The sequence below is a fragment of the Hyla sarda genome, chromosome 13 (assembly GCF_029499605.1).
Source record: "Hyla sarda isolate aHylSar1 chromosome 13, aHylSar1.hap1, whole genome shotgun sequence".
Lineage (NCBI taxonomy): Eukaryota > Metazoa > Chordata > Amphibia > Anura > Hylidae > Hyla > Hyla sarda.
Window position 1 is genome coordinate 30,710,839 of NC_079201.1, and position 24,249 is coordinate 30,735,087.

Consider the following 24,249-nt stretch of genomic DNA (forward strand, 5'->3'; position numbering starts at 1 on the left):
TTCTATCTGACCACAGTGCTCTCTGCTGACACCTCTGTCCATGTCAGGAACTGTCCAAAGCAGGATAGGTTTGCTATGGGGATTTGCTCTTACTCTGGACAGTTCCTAAAATGGACAGATGTGTCAGCAGAGAGCACTGTGGTCAGACAGAAAGGAAATTCAAAAAGAAAAGAACTTCCTGAGGAGCATACAGCAGCTGATAAGTGCTAGAAGGATTAATATTTTTAATAAAAGTAATTTACAAATCTGTCTAACTTTCTGGCACCAGTTGATGTGTACCCTTTTAACTAGTACTGAAGCAATAACAAAGCCTTGTGACCTATTTTACAGGATATAGCTGGTTTGGAGGTCATTGGGCGAGGACGTCCGTTTACATCTGTCTCTGCTGAACACGTCTCACTAAGTGATGAACTTCAGGAAACTCCAAGCGAAGATAAAGAAAACCAGTGAGTATGAGCGCAGAGCAAGGAATGATGGCCGAGCGGTGAGTGGCGATGTATTACAAGGATGCGCCAAACTTGTCTTTTACAGGAATCCACTCAGCGATTTTCCAGATGTTGTTCCAGATTATGTTTCGGGTCCCTCATTGCTCTTCTGTGGTCAGCCAGCAGTTTGGATAGAAAATCCTTTGTCTTACAGGGTAAACTAAAGTATAAGAGAAATACCTTGATAAGCTGTAAACATGGGCAAGAACAGGGTCAATAAAATACAGTGATTCCTCAACTTACAATGGCCTCTACATACAATAGTTTCAACATACAATGGTCTTTTCTGGACCATTGTAACTTGAAGCCAGACTCATCATACAATGCTACAGACAGTCCAGATCTGCAAAATGTGTCAATGGCTGGAAGAGCCGACCAACCAGAATGTGCATTCACTGGTAAAACCCCTGTATTACTGAAGTGTATGCACTAACTGGTGTCTGGTAGCGCCCCCTACAGTACAGGGAGGTATCACATGTTCTGTACTACTCTTTACCTGTGCCAGGGTTAGCTGCTCCTTTGGACAACAGGTGAGGACGATTCCATTTTAAATTTTTTAGGACATTTCGTGTACTGTACAGGACCCTGAAGAAGCTCCTGTCCTCTACATAGTCAGTGATTACAGCTCCCAGCAGATCTTTATTCATTTTCTATGTAAGGACTTACTTTATCTGTACTAGTTATCTACTTAAAGGGGTACTCTGGTGGAAAACTTTTTTTTTTCCTGGTGCCAGAAAGTTAAACAGATTTGTAAATTACTTCTATTAAAAAATCTTAATCGCTCCAGCACTTATTAGCTGCTGAATACTACAGAGGAAATTCTTTTCTTTTTGGAACACAGAGCTCTCTGCTGACATCATGAGCACAGTGCTCTCTGCTGACATCTCTGTCCATTTTAAGAACTATCCAGGGTAGGAGAAAATCCCCATAGCAAACATATGTTGCTCTGGTCAGTTCCTAAAATGGACAGAGATGTCAGCAGAGAGCACTGTGCTTGTGATGTCAGCAGAGAGCACTGTGCTCCAAAAAGAAAATAATTTCCTCTGTAGTATTCAGTAGCTCATAAGTACTGGAAGGATTAAGCTTTTTTAATAGGAGTAATTTAGGAATCTGGTTTCATCTTTCTGGCACCAGTTGATTTAAAAAAAAAAAAAAAAAGTTTCCCAGCTGAGTAACCCTTTAATATTCTTTAATCCTCACTTTTTACTATTTTTGGATGACCTTTTGGGCTTCAGAACCAATTACCAGATTTCCACAGAGTTATGGTCTCAACATACAATGGTCGTCCTGGAACCGATTAATATTGTAACTCGCTCTAAACGAATGCCGGGTGCAGCAGGGAGATTGGGAGGGAGGGTCCCGGGTCCCCACCCCCGTGATCAGACATCTTATCCCTTATCGTTTGGATATGGGATAAGATGTCTACGGGTGGAGTACTCCTTTATTGTGTCTGACTTTCCAAAATTGCTCAAAAAAAAAGTGCTATTTTACCACAATTGTGCAAATCACAGTAAAAACTAGTCATTTTTACCCTGTTTTAGGAAAATCGCAGCAATAAAAATTTGAAAATTACAGTAAAGATTCAATGTATCAACGTAACCTAAATGCTTCAAATCTTCATAAAACCCCTAAATTGTGATTATAGGTCAAATCTTTGACCTGATAGCAACATTTCTCTAAAAAACACACTTTAAATAAGAAAATATATAAAAACTGATGTAGCATGAATTGGTACAAGCCACTTATGAGTCTAATGAGTTCACCTGGGGGACCTCCAGCAGTCTGATGGGAGACCTAGATGCAGTGATCAAACATCCCACCCAAAGCCATGGGAAATGTAGGCTGCATTATCAAGTCATTTCAGTGATGGATTTGCAGTCAGAAATGGCTGAAAACCCGTGCCTGCTACATTAGCTAAAACAGGTAAGCAAAAGGCATATACGTGTGGGGAACTTCTACATTACTCCCTAATAATAACCTATGCTGCAATATATAAGCAAAAAACAAAATAATTCACAGACTGCTTCTTTAATAAAGCTTATTCGGTTTGTAAAACATTCAAATATACATGTCCCAATTCCTCACAGGTCTCAATATATTAGTTTGAGGTGAGGGAATGAGGACAGCGCTGTTTACATCCACCGGATGCAATAACCCTGCGCACAGCTAGTTTTCATTGCATCCAGTCTAGTCGGTGTTGTCTGAGCTAGATCTGTCAGATCTGGTTGATAGTTTGCTACATTGTATCATTCTGCAGTCCAGGTTGTTAGAGGTTATCCAGCCTTATAATATTGATGGCCTATCCTCAGGAGGCTGTTTGATGGGGCTGTGATGCTCCTACGAGCGCTGCACTGTTTATTGTGGCTTCATCGCTGTACTTTTCATAGTGCCTCATGCAGAGCCTTGAACCACTGGTACTAAAAGCACAGTGCCGGTAAACCAGTGTTTCCCACCCAGGGTGCCTCCAGCTGTTGCCAAACTACAACTCCCAGCATGCCTGGACAGTCTTAGGCTGTCCAGACATGCTGGGTGTTGTAGTTTGGCAACAGCTGGAGGCACCCTAGTTGGGAAACACTGCCGGTTAAAGAGTACCTATCATGATCTAAACTCTACCTAATCCTCCCCCCCCCCCCCAATCTGGCCCTGACTCTCACTGACACTATCCCTGTCTTTCTTTTCATTCAAAACCCCCTCTTTCTACCTGATTAAAGGGGTACTCCCATGGAAAATTTATTTTTTTTAATCAACTGGTGCCAGAAAGTTAAACAGATTTGTAAATGACTTCTATTAAAAAAATCTTAATCCTTCCAGTACTTATTAGCTGCTGAATACTACAATGGAAATGGTTTTCTTTTTGGAACACAGAGCTCTTTTTTAGGAACTGTCCAGAGCAGAAGAAAATCCCCATAGAAAACATATGCTGCTCTGGACAGTTCCTAAAATGGACAGAGATGTCAGCAGAGAGCACTGTGGTCATGATGTCAGCAGAGAGCTCTGTGTTCCAAAAAGAAAACCATTTCCTCTGTAGTATACAGACCCTAAAAAGTACTGGAAAGATTAAGAGTTTTTATTTTTTTATAGAAGCCATTTACAAATCTGTTTAACTTTCTGGCACCAGTTGATTTAAAAAAAAAAAAAAAAAAAAAAAAAAGGTTTCCACGGGAGTACCCCTTTAATTGTCTTCTTGGCTGCATATTCATCTGTCCTAGTGTGAGGGAGAAAGGGGGCGTGGCCCAGCATAGAGGCTGTGAACACAGCAGCATGCAGCTCTGAATCTTCTCCTCTCTGTTTACAACTGCATGTGCAGAGAGAAGAAAGATCGGAGCTCATATAGTAAAATGAATGAGGGCGTGCAGTAAGGCAGAGTCTGGAGTATGCTCTACTGTGCTATGAGCACAGTGCTGGCTCCTGCCTGTCTGATTGACAGGCAGGGAGCAGTGCTGAGCTTGTCTGTGTCCCGGCTGCAGTCTGAGATTTAGGACTCCAGCATGAGTCTGAAATCTATAAAAATGGCTTTCAGCCAGGACTGGTAGGGAGACTCCTAGTGGTCATTTTTTCAAAGTGGAAAATTAAATAGAAAGAAGCATATTTTTTAATAACATGCAATTGGAAAGTTATTCTGCATACATTAATCTATAATATATCAACAGTTTTTTTGATAAAAGGTACTCTTTAAACTCAACAGCCTACCTGAATATTGTTGCTGACCATGTCCATCCCTTTATGACCACAGTGGGCATAGCCTCTAATACAGTGTTTCCCAACCAGGGTGCCTCCAGCGGTTGCAAAACTACAACTCCCAGCATGCCTGGACAGCCTTTGGCTGTCCAGGCATGCTGGGAGTTGTAGTTTTGCAACAGCTGGAGGCGCTCTGGTTGGGAAACATTGCTCTAATAGCTACTTCCTGCAGGATAATGCCTCATGTCCCAAACTAACATCATCTCATATATTATACAAGTGCTGAGCTTGTCTGTGTCCCAGCTGCAGTCTGAGATTTAGGACTCCAGCATGAGTCTGAAATCTATAAAAAGAGCTTGCGGCCAGGACTGGTAGGGAGACTGTATGCAGAATAACTTTCCAATAGCATGTTATTAAAAAATAGGCTTCCTTCTATTTAATTTTTCACTTTGAAAAAATGACCACTAGGGTTCTCCCTTCCAGTCCTGGCCGCAAGCCTTTTTTTTTTTTTATAGATTTCAGACTCATGCTGGAGTCCTAAATCTCAGACTGCAGCCGAGACACAGACAAGCTCAGCACTGCTCCCTGCTAGTGGTCATTTTTTCAAAGTGGAAAATTAAATAGAAAGAAGCATATTTTTTAATAACATGCAATTGGAAAGTTATTCTGCATACATTAATCTATAATATATCAAAAGTTTTGTTGATGAGAGGTACCCTTTAACATTGAAGAGGCTGCAGAACTTGTTCAAGCTTTTGTAGCCCCTTCAAACAGCTGATCAGCATGGCTAGTGGTAGTTGGATCCCCACTGATCCATTATTGATGACTAGTGATGAGCGGCATAGGACATATTCGAATTTGCGAATTTACGTGTTTCCCCGAAAATAAACCCTACCCCGAAAGTAAGCCCTAGCAGGATTATAGGGTAAGGCTACAATATAAGCCCTACCCCGAAAATAAGACCTAGTCCAGGGGTAATCAGCTGGTGGACCGCAGTCCAGATCCGGACCGCGGCCGCCAGTAATGCCCGCAGACCCCACTTGACCACCACAGTAATGCCTGCAGACTCCACACAGCCTCCCATCCTCCACACTGCTGCAGCCCCCCATCCTTCACACTCCTGCAGCCCCCCATCCTTCACACTCCTGCAGCCCCGATCCTTCACACTCCTGCAGCCCCCCATCCTCCACACTCCTTCAGCCTCCCATCCTCCACACTGCTGCAGCCCCCCATACCGTAAATAAATAAGCCCTACCCTGAAAATAAGCCCTAGTGTGTTTTTTGTGACTAAAATTAATATAAGACCCGGTCTTATTTTTGGAAAAACACGGTAGAGGAATATTCGTCCTATGTTCGCAAATTTCCCATATTCGTTCACTTTCTTTTTCCATGCGAAATTCAGAATGAAATTCGTACAGTGCGCATGCGTGGGCAACTTTCCTATTGGTTGCTAGGGATGTTGCTAACCTCTGACAACTGTATTTGCATCCTTCTCATTGGCCCACAAGCTAAAAGAAGGGAGGGATCAGTGTCCTCTGGAAGTGCCGATATATTCGCGAATTTTCGCATATTTGTATATACAATATTCACATATAAATTTATTGGAGCCTTATTTGGACAAAAAGTTGAAAGCAGGGAGGGAAAATTTACTAATTATTCTGCCGTGTGAGGCGACCCTAAGGCTCCTTCAGGCTTTTTACTTTCTATAAAGGGGTACTCCACAGGAAAAAAAATTTTTTTAAATCAACTGGTGCCAGAAAGGTAAACAGATTTGTAAATTCAAATTCAAATTTATAGCTTTTACCTCAAGAACCTCACCATCTAAGGTGCATAATGATATGTGTGGAAAGAATTAAATAGAAAACAGCATCACTGATATAAAAATGTAGTTCAATAAAATAAATGATAAAAGTACACATATAAAGGCACTGATAAATACCCCACTGGGCCCTAGTGGAGTAACAATAATGAATATATAACTATAAAATGCTGGTTGAGCATATATGTATCTGCAGTCCAATAGTCCGGCACCTGGTTTGAAAGTCCCGTTTGTGGAGCGGATGAGAACGTGCACTTGATAGAAATATTATAAAGGCAGACTCCAGGTGGTCAGTAGGTTAAATAATGAAATATAATAGTAGTGTTTGTCACCCCCTGCAGCCGCCTGGTTCTCACTGGTGTGGACCGATGAACATTTATCTACTGAAGAAGGGGTCGGAGGACTACAATTCCCAGTACCCTGAAACGCGTCTAGCATCTGGCACTATTCACATGATTTACTGGTGCGCACCAAACCATCATTATCCGCACCTAACTGTGGATGTCCCGGTATTTGAGGAGTTAATCCAGACTCCAGTCTCCGGCTTTGTTTGGCGGTATCTCACCTTCCACATCTCCCGGACTTGAGATCTCCACGTGGGACGCCGCTCCCGTGTGCGCTGACACTCCTGCCAGAGTGTCGGCTCTGTCACTGCCAGCTGACTTCTGTGGAGCGGCCACAGGCTATTGCCCGGACCATCGCGTCGCACCCCACTACCATCGGGGTTGCCAACCCAGTGCGAGACCATTACATACGGGAGAACTTACAACAGCCGCAATACATCGGTCCACGCCAGTGAGAACCAGGCGGCTGCAGGGGGTGACAAACACTACTATTATATTTCATTATTTAACCTACTGACCACCTGGAGTCTGACTTTATAATATTTCTATCAAGTGCACGTTCTCATCCGCTCCACAAACGGGACTTTCAAACCAGGTGCCGGACTATTAGACTGCAGATACATACATACATAAGATATGTAACTATGCTGCTTTATTAATGCATTTGTTATTGGATTAGATGAAGGACAGCTGCAGCACATAGGGCTAAGTGCAATGACTATGGATGGATGTTGGAACCAATAGTTTGCACTGCTGCTTACTGCAAGTTATCTGCAGCTACTGAATTAAGTGCAATATATAACTGCTGCACAACTGAAGGGCTAAGTGCAATGATATCAATTTTTGCTTTGGTGCCAACTCTATAATCTGCTGCTATATATCTCTGCTGCTATGTTGGAAAGTGCAATACCTACTGTTGCAGAATTGAGTACAATGACGGTATGCTGCTAAGATATGTGCTATCTATTGCTGCCTGTTGACGCTGCTACCAGGATTTCTGCTACTATGCTGGAAAGTGTAATACTAATTGCTGCAGAACGGAGTGTTATGATGATATGCTGCTAAGATATGTGCTATCTATTGCTGCCTATGTATGCTGCTATCAAGGCCTTGTACCACTGGGATATATTGACTAGCAGAGTCATTACTGCACTATGACAACCACTATCTATGCTGGAAGACGCACCTTATGCATATGAATTATGGTAACATGCACCTTTGAAGGAAGATCAGCAGTAGTGATCTAGTGACTATTTATACATAGTAGCCCTACGACTACAGTACTCCTTCATTTTTCTAGGACTGCCCAAAAGCAGATATTTGAGCTTCTACTAGCGATATCTCTTATTAATGGTGGCGGTCCGTTAATATTTTGTGCACTAGATTTTTATATTTTTTTTTTTTTTTTTTTTTTTTTGGGTTATTTTACTAGCTACTAATAAAAGTGAAGTTTTAATCATATCTGCAATATAAGGTTCCCTTTCGCTTTATTGGAAAAATACATATATGCTAAACCAGCATTTTATAGTTATATATTCATTATTGTTACTCCACTAGGGCCCAGTGGGGTATTTATCAGTGCCTTTATATGTGTACTTTTATCATTTATTTTATTGAACTACATTTTTATATCAGTGATGCTGTTTTCTATTTAATTCTTTCCACACATATCATTATGCACCTTAGATGGTGAGGTTCTTAAGGTAAAAGCTATAAATTTGAATTATATTTTTCCTTTGACACCGGTGGGGATCGGTTATAGCTTTAAAAACCTCACACTTTTTGTTGTGAGTTGCACCTTTTTTGAAATTAGATTTGTAAATTACTTCTTTTAAAAAAAGTCTTAATCCTTCCAGTACTTTGCAGCTGCTGTTATGATCCACAGGAAGTTCTTTTCTTTTTGAATTTCCTTTCTGCCTGACCACAGTGCTCTCTGCTGACACCCCTGTCCATTTTAGGAATTGTCGAGAGCAGGAGAGGTTTTCTATGGGGATTTGCTCCTACTCTGGACAGTTCCTAAAATGGACAGAGGTGTCAGCAGAGAGCACTGTGGTCAGGCATAAAGGAAATTCAAAAAGAAAAGAACTTCCTGTGGATCATAACAGCAGCTGATAAGTACTGGAATGATTAAGATTTTTTAATAGAAATAATTAACAAATCTGTTTAAAGGAGTACTCCAGAATAGGAAAATTACCTGTCATACACCCAGCAGTAAAAAAATAAAGAGATACATACCTTCCTTCGCTCCCCCGGTGCCTTTGGTAACCCGCTCCGGTCTCAGCAGGTGTCGGTGCCTAAAAAACGTCACACTGCCGCTCAGCCTATCGCCGGCCGAGTCGGGACTTCGCTGTGGCCGGTTACTCGCCGACCACCGGCAACCAGGAAGAGGATCGTGGCGGAGACCGGAGCAGGTTACCGGAGGCACTGGGGGAGCGAAGGAAGGAATGTACATCTTTATTTTTTTACTGCCGGGAGTATGACGGACAATTTTCCTATTCCGGAGTTCTCCTTTAACTTTCTGGCACCATTTTATTTAAAAAACTAAGTTTTCCAGTGGAGTTCCCCTTTAAAGAAGCACTCTGGAATTTTTTTTTGTTTTGTTTATATAGGCAGCATAGGTAATTATTAGATGATAATGTAGAGGTTCTTGTGTATGCCTTGTGCTTACTTCTTTTAGCTAATGTAGCAGGCATGAGATTTTGGTTGGCAATTTCTTTACTGAACTGATTCTGTAATGCAGCCTACATTTCCCATAAATCCTCTGGCTTTGTGTTGGGGTGTTTGATTACTGCAGCTGGTCATCTCATCAGGCTGCTGGCACTGGAGATCAGCCAGGGGAACTCTTTAGTTCACACTGTACAGTTTTGATGTGTTTTGCTATTCAAAGTACTTTTTTTTTTTCATATATTGCCTTGAGGATAACGTGGTTTAATTCAGAGGTGTAATGAAGATTTAAAGTCTGTAGGCTGCATTTTTCATACATTTTGACTGTTCCTGTTGTGATTTTTCAAAATACAGTTAAAATGACAAATTTTTACCATAATTTGCAATATACATTATTTATGCCAACATCACAGCTGAATCAGATAAAAAAAAATGCAATGTGTAAACACAATACATAGATGCAGCTGCACTGGAATAAAGAAAAGGTAATGTAGGACTAGTGATGGTGAGTGCGCATGATTATATCCTATAATGGGAATTATACTAGTGGGTAATATTAAAGCGGTACTCCGGTGGAAAGCTTTTTTTTTTTTTTCATATAAACTGTCTCCAGTTAAACAGATTTGTAAATTACTTCTATAAAAAAAATCTTAATCCTTCCAGTACTTATCAGCTGCTGAAGTTGAGTTGTTCTTTTCTGTCTGACCACAGTGCTCTCTGTCCATGTCAGGAACTGTCCAGAGGAGGAGCAAATCCCCATAGCAAACCTCTCCTGCTTAGGACAGTTCCTGATTTGGACAGAGGTGTCAGCAGAGAGCACTGTGGTCAGACTGGAAATAACTACACAACTTTCTCTGGAGCATACAGCAGCTGAAGGATTAAGATTTGATATAGAAGTAATTTACAAATCTGTTTAACTTTCTGGCACCAGTTGTTTCGAAAAAAAATAGTTTTCCACCGGAGTACCCCTTTAAGCATTTGTCTTTTAGAGAAACGGGCATTTATTTCCGTTTAAAAAAAATCTTCCTTGTTTTTATTCCATCTTCTTATCCTAGGAAAAAGTTGGCATCTCTACACGCATTACTTTTGAAGCCCTTGCAGGGGAAAAAGCTTCTTCAGTCCTAGAGGTTGTGAACAATGGAAGCGCAGCAGTGTGGTATGAGTGGAGACGCTTACCGCATGCCACCAGCCTAGGAGACCGCCACAAAGAGCCACGAGGACAACATTTCTATTTTAACACTAGTGCTGGTGAGACAGTATTCAGTATAAGGGTATGTTCACACGCCGGAATATCCATGCAGTAGGGCTGCACGATATGGGGAACATGTGCGATTGCGATTATGGGCCTAAATAACGCGATTTCAATATGCGATGCGATATAATAAATAAATGGAGAAATCCCCCCATTTCATGTCCAATCTCCTCCCTTTTACAACTATCCACTCATTTTATTCCCACCTCCCATTTCACATCTCCCCATTTAATTTCTATCTCCCCCATTGTCACATTCTCCCCTCATGGTCACATCTTCTCCCATCACATTTCCCCCCTATGTCACCTTCTCCCCCTGTCACATTCCCCCCTCCCCCTGTCACATTCCCCCCCATGTCACATTCTCCCCCTGTCACATTCCCCCCCATGTCACATTCTCCCCCTGTCACATTCCCCCCCATGTCACCTTCTCCCCATGTCACATTCCCCCCTCCCCTTGTCACATTCCCCCCTCCCCCTGTCACATTCCCCCCATCACATTATCCCCCTGTCACATCCCCCCCGTCACATTCCCCCTCCCCTGCCACATTCTCCCCCCCATATCACATCCCACCCCCCCTCTCACATTCCCCCTCCCCTGTCACATTCTCCTCCCTTGTCACATTCTCCCCCTTGTCACATTCTCCCCCCTGTCACATTCCCCCCTCCCCCTGTCACATTCCCCTGTCACATTCTCCCCCTGTCACATTCCCCCCTCCCCTGTCATATTCTCCCCTCTCCTGTCACATTCCCCCCTCCTCTGTCACACTCCTCCCCCCCTGTCACATTCCTCCCCCCTGTCACATTCCTCCCCCCGTCACATTCCCCCCGTCACATTCACCCTGTCGAATTCCCTCCCCCCCTGTCACATTCCCCCCCACCCCCGTCACATTCCCCCCCCCGACACATTCTCCCCTCTTGTCACATTCTCCCCCTGTCACATTCCCCCCCATGTCACGTTCTCCCCATGTCACGTTCTCCCCCTGTCACATTCCCCCCATGTCACATTCTCCCCCATGTCACATTCCCCCCCATGTCACATTCTCCCCCTGTCACATTCCCCCCATGTCACATTCTCCCCCTGTCACATTCCCCCCCATGTCACATTCTCCCCCATGTCACATTCTCCCCCTGTCACCTTCTCCCCCTGTCACATTCCCCCCCATGTCACATTCTCCCCCTGTCACATTCCCCCCCCATGTCACATTCCCCCCCATGTCACCTTCTCCCCATGTCACATTCTCCCCCTGTCACATTCCCCCCCATGTCACATTCTCCCCCTGTCACATTCCCCCCCATGTCACCTTCTCCCCATATCATATTCCCCCCCCATGTCACATTCCCCCCTCCCCGTCACATTCCCCCCCATGTCACCTTCTCCCCATGTCACATTCCCCCCATGTCACATTCTCCCCCTGTCACATTCTCCCCCTGTCACATTCCCCCCCATGTCACATTCTCCCCCTGTCACATTCCCCCCCATGTCACATTCTCCCCCTGTCACATTCCCCCCCATGTCACCTTCTCCCCATGTCACATTCGCCCCCTGTCACATTCCCCCCCATGTCACATTCTCCCCCTGTCACATTCCCCCCCATGTCACCTTCTCCCCATGTCATATTCCCCCCCATGTCACATTCCCCCCCATGTCACCTTCTCCCCATGTCATATTCCCCCCCATGTCACATTCCCCCCTCCCAGTCACATTCCCCCCTCCCCTTGTCACATTCCATTCCCCCTTGTCACATTCCCCCCCCCCCCGTCACACTCATTCCCCCCCCCCCCCCCCCGTCACACTCATTCCCCGTCACATTCCCCCCGCCGTCACATTCCCCCCGCCGTCACATTCCCCCCCCCTGTCACATTCCCCCTCTCCTGTCACATTCACCCCCCCCCCCCCCCGGTCTGCAGATTCCACTCAAAAATGCATTGCCTTCTATGAGATGGCGCATTTCCATGCGTTCCTAGTGCCCACCGGATTATTTAAATGTGCAGAATGTCCACGGGTTTTTTCCTGGCCTAAGTGTGATGGTGAAGCGGACGTGATAATACATCTCAGCAATGACATTCATTAATGGCAATCAAAGCATTTCTTCTAAAAGGGGTCATGCGCTGCCCCAACATTTTCGAACACTTGGAGTGAGCGGTGGGGGTCGTGACGTCACGCCCCTCATGATGTCATGCCACGCCCCCTCAATGCAAATCTATTGGAGGATGCGTGACGGAGTCACGCCTCCTCCCATAGACTTGCATTGAGGGGGCATGGCACTGACGTCACAACCCCGCAGCCCTCACCCAGTGTTCTAAATGAACGCTGGGTGCTGCATAGAGATCACTGGGGTTGGTGGGACCCCCGGGATCAGACATATTATCCCCTATCCTTTGGATAGGGGATCAGATGTCTAGGGGAGGAGTACCTCTTTAAGGCATGCTTGCACAGTTATTAAAGGGGTATTCCAGTGAAAAACAATTTTTTTTATTTTTATATCAACAGGCTCCAGAAAGTTATACAGATTTGTAAATTACTTCTATTAAAAAAACGTAATCCTTCCAGTACTTATCAGCCGCTGACGTTGAGTTGTTCTTTTCTGTCTGACCACAGTGCTCTCTGCTGACACCTCTGTCTGTCTCAGGAACTGTCCAAAGTAGGAGCAAGTCCCCATAGCAAACTTCTCATGTTCTGGACAGTTCCTGAGACAGACAGAGGTGTCAGCAGAGAGCATCGTGGTCAGACAGAAAAGAACAACTCAACTTCAACAGCTGATAAGTACTGGAAGGATTAAGAGTTTTTAATAGAAGTAAATTACAAATCTGTATAACTATCTGGAGTCAGTTTATATGGAAAAACATTTTTTTTTTACAGGCATACCCCTTTAAACTTCAACTCTTTAGTGTATTTACACTTAGATGTCCTATGGCTTTTCAGGTGCAATCCTACCAGGAGAAACCCAGACCTTCCCCTTCTACTTCAAGTCACCTACTGCAGGAATATTTAGCGAAAGCTGGGAGTTCTGTACTCACCCCGTATTACTGGCTGGCGCACTGATACAGGTGTCCCTATGGGGAATTTCATTGTATGAAGACAAGACCGCTCCAATGAGGGAGGCTCTACAGGTTGGTAGAAAACATTTGGGGTGAATGGGAACTCTGGGGCTATATAGGGTACCCCATCACTGCTGGGGTATAATGTACACTCACTCACCACTTTTTTAGGTACACCTGTTTAATTGCTTGTTAACACAAATAGCTAATCAGCCAATCACATGGCAGCAAATTAAAGGGGTATTCCAGGCAAAAACTTTTTTTTTATATATCAACTGGCTCCGGAAAGTTAAACAGATTTGTAAATGACTTCTATTAAAAAATCTTAATCCTTCCAATAGTTATTAGCTTCTGAAGTTGAGTTGCTTTTTTCTGTCTAACTGCTTTCTGATGACTCACGTTCCGGCAGCTGTCCAGCTCCTATGGGGATATTCTCCCATCATGCACAGCTCCCGGGACGTGACATCATCATTCAGGTCAGGATTTGGAGTAAACAACATGAAAACATGGATCCATCCTGACTTGTATCAGCGGTTCACGCTGGTAAAGGGGGTGTAATGGTGTGAGGGGGGACATTTCCTTGTCACACTTTGGGCCCCTTAGTACCAATTGAGCATAGTTTAAAGGGTACCTTTCATCAAAAAAACTTTTGATATATTATAGATTAATGTATGCAGAATAACTATAAAAAAATATGCTTCTTTCTATTTCATTTTCCACTTTGAAAAAATGACCACTAGAGGTCTCCCTACCAGTCCTGGCCGCAAGCCCTTTTTTATAGATTTCAGACTCATGCTGGAGTCCTAAATCTCAGACTGCAGCCGGGACACAGACAAGCTCAGCTGGCAGCTCTGAATCTTCTCCTCTCTGTTTACAACTGCATGTGCAGAGAGAAGTAAGATCGGAGCTCAGATAGTAAAATGAATGAGGGCATGCAGGTCGCGGGGCGGTGCGGGGCAGGGCGGGGCATTATCGGCTTATCGGCAAGGTAATTGCCGATACCGATAATGCCCAAAATCGTGATTATCGGCCGATAATATCGGCCATACCGATAATCGGTCGATCCCTATTATCTAGGAAAAAACTTTTTTATATACCGGGTGGGCCATTTATATGTTTATTTAATACCTCAACTCAGCCCAAAAGGACTGAGCAAAAAGTCCAGTTTTATCCCTCACTTTATTAAAACTTAACTTTTAATTAAACAATAAGGTGAATATTCAGAGCTATAAGTGATTTTAAAAGATCCAGCATTTTAGCACCACATGTATTGTTATACTTGTTGTCCCTGGGGACCAACTGGATTTGGGAATCTACTCAGCGCATCTGCAGAATGCGCTAATAAAGGGTGCGTTATGCTGATATTTAAAATGCTAACACACTGTCCCTCCCACAATGTGTTAGCATTTTAAATATCAGCATAACGCACCCTTTATTAGCGCATTCTGCAGATGCGCTGAGTAGATTCCCAAATCCAGTTGGTCCCCAGGGACAACAAGTATAACAATACATGTGGTGCTAAAATGCTGGATCTTTTAAAATCACTTATAGCTCTGAATATTCACCTTATTGTTTAATTAAAAGTTAAGTTTTAATAAAGTGAGGGATAAAAAGTGGACTTTTTGCTCAGTCCTTTTGGGCTGAGTTGAGGTATTAAATAAACATATGTTTAGTCCACCCCTCACCTTAATTTTGAGTTATTTATATGGATACAACTTAATAAAATGGGAATGGTTGGTGATATTAACTTCCTGTTTGTGTCACACATTAGTATATATGAGGGGGGAAACTTTTCAAGATGGGTGGTGACCATGGCGGCCATTTTGAAGTCGGCCATTTTGAATCCAACTTTTGTTTTTTCAATAGGAAGAAGGTCATGTGACACATCAAACTAATTGGGAATTTCACAAGAAAAACAATGATGTGCTTGGTTTTAACTTAACTTTATTCTTTCATGAGTTATTTACAAGTTTCTGACCACTTATAAAATGTGTTCAATGTGCTGCCCATTGTGTTGGATTGTCAATGCAACCCTCTTCTCCCACTCTTCACACACTGATAGCAACACCGCAGGAGAAATGCTAGCACATGCTTCAGTATCCGTATACACTGCTATATACTACTATATACACCGCAGGAGAAATGCTAGCACAGGCTTCCAGTATCCGTATACACTGCTATATACTACTATATACACCGCAGGAGAAATGCTAGCACAGGCTTCCAGTATCCATATACACTGCTATATACTACTATATACACCGCAGGAGAAATGCTAGCACAGGCTTCCAGTATCCGTATACACTGCTATATACTACTATATACACCGCAGGAGAAATGCTAGCACAGGCTTCCAGTTTCTTTATACACTGCTATATACTACTATATACACTGCAGGAGAAATGCTAGCACAGGCTTCCAGTATCCGTATACACTGCTATATACTACTATATACACCGCAGGAGAAATGCTAGCACAGGCTTCCAGTATCCGTATACACTGCTATACACTACTATATACACCGCAGGAGAAATGCTAGCACAGGCTTCCAGTATCCGTATACACTGCTATACACTGCTATATACACCGCAGGAGAAATGCTAGCACAGGCTTCCAGTATCCGTATACACTGCTATATACTACTATATACACCGCAGGAGAAATGCTAGCACAGGCTTCCAGTATCCGTATACACTGCTATATACTACTATATACACCGCAGGAGAAATGCTAGCACAGGCTTCCAGTATCCGTATACACTGCTATATACTACTATATACACCGCAGGAGAAATGCTAGCACAGGCTTCCAGTATCCGTATACACTGCTATATACTACTATATACACCGCAGGAGAAATACTAGCACAGGCTTCCAGTATCCGTATACACTGCTATATACTACTATATACACCGCAGGAGAAATGCTAGCACAGGCTTCCAGTATCCGTATACACTGCTATATACTACTATATACACTGCAGGAGAAATGCTAGCACAGGCTTCCAGTATCCGTATACACTGCTATATACTACTATATACACCGCAGGAGAAATGCTAGCACAGGCTTCCAGTATCCGTATACACTGCTATATACTACTATATACACCGCAGGAGAAATGCTAGCACAGGCTTCCAGTATCCGTATACACTGCTATATACTACTATATACACCGCAGGAGAAATGCTAGCACAGGCTTCCAGTATCCATATACACTGCTATATACTACTATATACACCGCAGGAGAAATGCTAGCACAGGCTTCCAGTATCCGTATACACTGCTATATACTACTATATACACCGCAGGAGAAATGCTAGCACAGGCTTCCAGTATCTTTATACACTGCTATATACTACTATATACACTGCAGGAGAAATGCTAGCACAGGCTTCCAGTATCCGTATACACTGCTATATACTACTATATACACCGCAGGAGAAATGCTAGCACAGGCTTCCAGTATCCGTATACACTGCTATACACTACTATATACACCGCAGGAGAAATGCTAGCACAGGCTTCCAGTATCCGTATACACTGCTATACACTGCTATATACACCGCAGGAGAAATGCTAGCACAGGCTTCCAGTATCCGTATACACTGCTATATACTACTATATACACCGCAGGAGAAATGCTAGCACAGGCTTCCAGTATCCGTATACACTGCTATATACTACTATATACACCGCAGGAGAAATACTAGCACAGGCTTCCAGTATCCGTATACACTGCTATATACTACTATATACACCGCAGGAGAAATGCTAGCACAGGCTTCCAGTATCCATATATACTGCTATATACTACTATATACACCGCAGGAGAAATGCTAGCACAGGCTTCCAGTATCCGTATAAACTGCTATATACTACTATATACACCGCAGGAGAAATGCTAGCACAGGCTTCCAGTATCCGTATACACTGCTATATACTACTATATACACCGCAGGAGAAATGCTAGCACAGGCTTCCAGTATCCGTATACACTGCTATATACTACTATATACACCGCAGGAGAAATGCTAGCACAGGCCTCCAGTATCCGTATGCACTGCTATATACTACTATATACACCGCAGGAGAAATGCTAGCACAGGCTTCCAGTATCCGTATACACTGCTATATACTACTATATACACCGCAGGAGAAATGCTAGCACAGGCTTCCAGTATCCGTATACACTGCTATATACTACTATATACACCGCAGGAGAAATGCTAGCACAGGCTTCCAGTATCCGTATACACTGCTATATACTACTATATACACCGCAGGAGAAATGCTAGCACAGGCTTCCAGTATCCGTATACACTGCTATACACTGCTATATACACTGCAGGAGAAATGCTAGCACAGGCTTCCAGTATCCGTATACACTGCTATATACTGCTATATACACCGCAGGAGAAATGCTAGCACAGGCTTCCAGTATCCGTATACAATGCTATATACACCGCAGGAGAAATGCTAGCACAGGCTTCCAGTATCCGTATACACTGCTATATACTACTATATACACTGCAGGAGAAATGCTAGCACAGGCTTCCAGTATCCGTATACACTGCTATATACTACTATATACACCGCAGGAGAAATGCTAGCACAGGCTTCCAGTATCCATATATACTGCTATATACTACTATATACACCGCAGGAGAAATGCTAGCACAGGATTCCAGTATCCGTATACACTGCTATATACTACTATATACACTGCAGGAGAAATGCTAGCACAGGCTTCCAGTATCCGTATACACTGCTATATACTACTATATACACCGCAGGAGAAATACTAGCACAGGCTTCCAGTATCCGTATACACTGCTATATACTACTATATACACCGCAGGAGAAATGCTAGCACAGGCTTCCAGTATCCATATATACTGCTATATACTACTATATACACCGCAGGAGAAATGCTAGCACAGGCTTCCAGTATCCGTATACACTGCTATATACTACTATATACACCGCAGGAGAAATGCTAGCACAGGCTTCCAGTATCCGTATACACTGCTATATACTACTATATACACCGCAGGAGAAATGCTAGCACAGGCTTCCAGTATCCATATACACTGCTATATACTACTATATACACCGCAGGAGAAATGCTAGCACAGGCCTCCAGTATCCGTATGCACTGCTATATACTACTATATACACCGCAGGAGAAATGCTAGCACAGGCTTCCAGTATCCGTATACACTGCTATATACTACTATATACACCGCAGGAGAAATGCTAGCACAGGCTTCCAGTATCCGTATACACTGCTATATACTACTATATACACCGCAGGAGAAATGCTAGCACAGGCTTCCAGTATCCGTATACACTGCTATATACTACTATATACACCGCAGGAGAAATGCTAGCACAGGCTTCCAGTATCCGTATACACTGCTATATACTACTATATACACCGCAGGAGAAATGCTAGCACAGGCTTCCAGTATCCATATACACTGCTATACACTACTATATACACCGCAGGAGAAATGCTAGCACAGGCTTCCAGTATCCGTATACACTGCTATACACTGCTATATACACCGCAGGAGAAATGCTAGCACAGGCTTCCAGTATCTGTATACACTGCTATATACACCGCAGGAGAAATGCTAGCACAGGCTTCCAGTATCCGTATACACTGCTATATACTACTATATACACCGCAGGAGAAATGCTAGCACAGGCTTCCAGTATCCGTATACACTGCTATATACTACTATATACACCGCAGGAGAAATGCTAGCACAGGCTTCCAGTATCCGTATACACTGCTATATACTACTATATTCACCGCAGGAGAAATGCTAGCACAGGCTTCCAGTATCCGTATACACTGCTATATACTACTATATACACCGCAGGAGAAATGCTAGCACAGGCTTCCAGTATCCGTATACACTGCTATATACTACTATATACACCGCAGGAGAAATGCTAGCACAGGCTTCCAGTATCCGTATACACTGCTATATACTACTATATACACCGCAGGAGAAATGCTAGCACAGGCTACCAGTATCCGTAGTTTCAGGTGCTGCACATCTCGTATCTTCACAGCATAGACAATTGCCTTCAGATGACCCCAAAGATAAAAGTCTAAGGGGGTCAGATCGGGAGACCTTGGGGGCCATTCAACTGACCCAAGATGACCAATCCACTTTCCAGGAAACTGTTCATCTAGGAATGCTCGGACCTGACACCCATAATGTAAGCAAGATGGTGACCACCACATTATGGGTGTCAGGTCCGAGCATTCCTAGATGAACAGTTTCCTGGAAAGTGGATTGGTCATCGTGGGCCAGTTGAATGGCCCCCAAGGTCTCCCGATCTGACCCCCTTAGACTTTTATCTTTGGGGTCATCTGAAGGCAATTGTCTATGCTGTGAAGATACGAGATGTGCAGCACCTGAAACTACGGATACTGGAAGCCTGTGCTAGCATTTCTCCTGCGGTGTATATAGCAGTGTATACGGATACTGGAAGCCTGTGCTAGCATTTCTCCTGCGGTGTATATTGTAGTATATAGCAGTGTATATGGATACTGGAAGCCTGTGCTAGCATCTCTCCTGCGGTGTACATAGTAGTATATTGCAGTGTATACGGATACTGGAAGCCTGTGCTAGCATTTCTCCTGCGGTGTATATAGCAGTATATACGGATACTGGATGCCTGTGCTAGCATTTCTCCTGCGGTGTATATAGTAGTATATAGCAGTGTATACGGATACTGGAAGCCTGTGCTAGCATTTCTCCTGCGGTGTATATAGTAGTATATAGCAGTGTATACTGATACTGAAGCCTGTGCTAGCATTTCTCCTGCGGTGTATATAGCAGTGTATACGGATACTGGAAGCCTGTGCTAGCATTTCTCCTGCGGTGTATATAGTAGTATATAGCAGTATATACGGATACTAGAAGCCTGTGCTAGCATTTCTCCTGCGGTGTATATAGTAGTATATAGTAGGTATACGGATACTGGAAGCCTGTGCTAGCATTTCTCCTGCGGTGTATATAGTAGTATATAGCAGTGTATACGCATACTGGAAGCCTGTGCTAGCATTTCTCCTGCGGTGTATATAGTAGTATATAGCAGTGTATACGGATACTGAAGCCTGTGCTAGCATTTCTCCTGCGGTGTTGCTATCAGTGTGTGAAGAGTGGGAGAAGAGGGTTGCATTGACAATCCAACACAATGGGCAGCACATTGAACACATTTTATAAGTGGTCAGAAACTTGTAAATAACTCATGAAAGAATAAAGTTACGTTAAAACCAAGCACATCATTATTTTTCTTGGGAAATTCCCAATAAGTTTGATGTGTCACATGACCCTCTAACTATTGAAAAAACAAAAGTTGGATTCAAAATGGCCGACTTCAAAATGGCCACCATGGTCACCACCCATCTTGAAAAGTTTCCCCCTCACATATACTAATATGCCACAAACAGGAAGATATCACCAACCACTCCCAGTTTATTAAGGTGTATCCATGTAAATTGCCCACCCTGTGTATCAACTGGCTCCAGAAAATTAAACAGATTTATAAATTACTTGTAAAAAAAAAAAAAAAAAACGTAATCCTTTCAGTACTTATGAGCTTCTGAAGTTGAGTTGTTCTTTTCTGTCTAAGTGCTCTCTGATGACACGTGTCTCGGGAACTGTCCAGAGTAGAAGCAAATCCCCATAGCAAACCTCTTCTACTCTGTGCAGTTCCCGAGACAAGCAGAGATGTCAGCAGAGAGCACTGTTGCCAGACAGAAAAGAACAACTCAACTTCAGCAGCTGATTATTGGAAGGATTAAGATTTTTTAATAGAAGTAATTTACAAATCTGTTTAACTTTCTGCAGCCAGTTGATATAAAATTATTTTTTCCTGGATAACCCCTTTAAAGCCTGGCAATAACTTTGTTCTTGTGTGTGTGTGTGTGTATATATATATATATATATATATATATATATATATATATATAAATAAAGTTTTTTCCTGGAATACCCCTTTTAAGTAAGTGACCCCTCGTTGGACTCCTGTTCACCCACACTATAACCCAGTGTATAAGGTTTAGTGTGGGTGAACAGGCTGACTGTTTTCTTTCAAAAATAAAATAACTTCTTGTGGCGCATACAGCAGCTGATAAGTAATGGAAGGATTAAGATTTTTAAATAGAAGTAATTTACAAATCTGTTTAACTTTTCATGCTTTTAGTGTTGCAAAACTTTCAGTGCTTTCAGTGTTGCAAAACTACAACTCCCAGCATGCCCGGACAGCCTTCGGCTGTCCGGGCATGCTGGGAGTTGTAGTTTGCAACAGCTTTCGTTGCATATTTTTAGATTGTATGGTTATAGCTTTTACTTATTACTTATTTTCATATTGTTACAGAGGGAGCTGGAGTCACGGGAGGCTTTATTCATCGCTCAGAAGATGGTTGAAGACATCCTGGTAGGAGTCCGGAGCCCAGAGCGCCCCCTATCACCAGTAACACAGTTAACCGAAGAAGAGATGTTCTGCATCGTGAACCCAAAGGTGTTTAAGCCATAACGTTCTAGTAGGGCGCAGCAATCTGCTCATAATTATTGTATTTGCTGTTCAGTCCACCTTTTCCCGTTCACTCCCCTCTCACATTGCTCGCCACGTGCGGCTGTATTCCTCGTCGGCCACTAGAGGGCACTCTTATCTTCCATTTCATGGACGAAATGTAGGCGATGTATTGTGATTACTTTTACAAGACCGTTTTACCCGCGACAATAGCTGCACTCTTTTATTTCCGCATAATTACAAGGCGATTACAACATTTCTGTACACGTTTTCTGGTTCCTGGGAAATTCGGAGGAAGAATTTCATTGACTAGACATTTATTCAGCAATGCATTTAAAATATGCATTTCCCCTATGAAAGAATAGGAAGACCTCCAAATGTTTTTGTGCAATTTGAAAAGTTTTATGTAATGGGGGAATTCCCATCTCATAAAGCAGTGTTTCCCAACTAGTGCACCTCCAGCTGTTACAAAACTACAACTCCCAGCATGCCCGGACAGCCGAAGGCTATTTAGGCATGCTGGGAGCTGTAGTTTTGCAACAACTAGAGTGATGAAATATCACTAGAATATGCATTCACTTAAAGGGGTATTCCGGGATTTTATTTCTTTGATTGTACTACAGGTGCTGTAAAGTTAGTGTAGTTCATAATATAGTGTCTGTGCCTGTGTGTGATGGCCGGTCTCGCAATTCTTATGTGATCTTTGCCCTGATGTTCATTCTTAGCAGCATACAAAATGAGTGTTGTGTCAGCTTTTTCCAGGTTGCAGTGCGGCCTCAGACATTACATCACTAGTCAGGTGTTGAAAGGGAGCCTGTCTGCTTCAATGGGTGGAGCGACCACTGGGTGGGATGGAGATCATTTTCTGCAGGGCTGCCGCTGTACTACAACGGGTAAGGTAGCTGAAGTGTGAGAGGGGGGAAAAGGACCTCACTTACAAACAAGGGATCATGGGACTTGTAGTTGGAGGGAAGGAACTCAAACAGGAAATGGGCATTTCACAAAAAGAAAGCAGCGTTATGGTAGACTCACAGCACAGCCATTTAGCTCCAAGACAAGCACGAATTCTTCCTAAGATGTTTATTACTGTCTGTCAGGTAAGTACTAAAGTCATCTTATGGTGGATAACCCCTTTAAGGACTGGAGGGGGTCTGGTCTCTAACACCCTCACTGATTCAGCGCTGCAGCGCTGTCTACCCACTACGCAGGGGAACTGCAGCACAGCTCCATTCAAAAGCTATGGACATGCCTTCTTCTAGACTAAGTTGACCTTTGACCTGGTCATAAATCAGCCTACAAGTTTGTTCAGGAGTGGGGAGAGAGGAGCTGGAGACAGAATGTGTATGAAGTGCAAAAATTCAGATTTAAAGGAGTACTCTGGTGGAAAAACATTTTTTATACAAATAAACTGGTGCCAGAAAGTTCAACAGCTTTGTATATTAATTCTATTAAAAAAATCTTAAACCTTCCAGTACTTATCAGCTGCTGTATGCACCAGAGGAAGTTGTGTAGTTCTTTTCTGTCAGACCACAGTGCTTTCTGCTGACACCTCTGTCTGTTTCAGGAACTGTCTGGAGCAGGAGAGGTTTGCTATGGGGATTTGCTCCTACTCTGGACAGTTCCTAACAACAGTTCCTGACATGGACAGAGGTGTCAGCAGAGAGCACTGTGGTCAGACAAAAAAGAACAACTCAACTTCCTCTGTAGTATACAGCAGCTGATAAGTACTGGAAGGATTAAGATTTTTAAATAGAATTATTTAGAAATCTGTTTAACTTTCTGGAGCCAGTTGATGCAAAAAATGTTTTCCCCACCAGAGTACCCCTTTAAGCTTACTTTATACAATGTATGGGATCATGATGCAAATTATATATATAGATACATACTAAAAAACTACATCTGTGGGCTTTAGGATGCTCTATTTTAAAGTGAAGCTATGGAATTGTATAAAAAGGGGGTAACATAGGACTATACAAGCTGGAGTGGCCTCATTTACATTCAGTTTGGAAAATCCGGTGCAGCAGCCTCCCCTTGTTCTCAGTGGGATTTTTCTGCACCATCCACACTACTGAAATTCCAGACACGTTCTTTATTTCCACAGAATCCACTCTGAAATGCATTACTGTCTATTAAGACGGCGCATTTCAGATCGGTCCTAGCGCTGGCTTGTTTTGGGGGTTCCCACTCCAGGCAGAATATCTCTGGATGGAGGTGGTGGTTCCTGTATTCCTACAACATCCATGGAGGTCCCATCGGTTGGACCCCCACAAATCAGCTTGTTGATAACTTTTGGAGTTGAGAATACCCCTTTAAAATGAAAACACCTGTAGATGAGATTAAAGGGGTTATCCAGGGAATTTGATATATATATCAACTGTCTCCAGAAAGTTAAACAGATTCGTAAATTA

General features: G+C 43.1%; 1 protein-coding gene across 3 annotated transcripts in view; it reads left to right on the forward strand.

Annotated features, from left to right (window-relative positions):
- Nucleotides 1-24,249, forward strand: part of MYCBPAP (MYCBP associated protein) — an 81,058-nt gene that overhangs the window by 27,417 nt on the left and 29,392 nt on the right. For all 3 annotated transcript variants that reach the window (XM_056549427.1, XM_056549426.1, XM_056549428.1), the window contains exons 9-13: nt 331-446; nt 532-640; nt 10,046-10,238; nt 13,168-13,355; nt 21,686-21,829. In XM_056549427.1, coding sequence (XP_056405402.1) covers nt 331-446; nt 532-640; nt 10,046-10,238; nt 13,168-13,355; nt 21,686-21,829 — 750 coding nt within the window. The remainder of the gene's footprint in view (nt 1-330; nt 447-531; nt 641-10,045; nt 10,239-13,167; nt 13,356-21,685; nt 21,830-24,249) is intronic.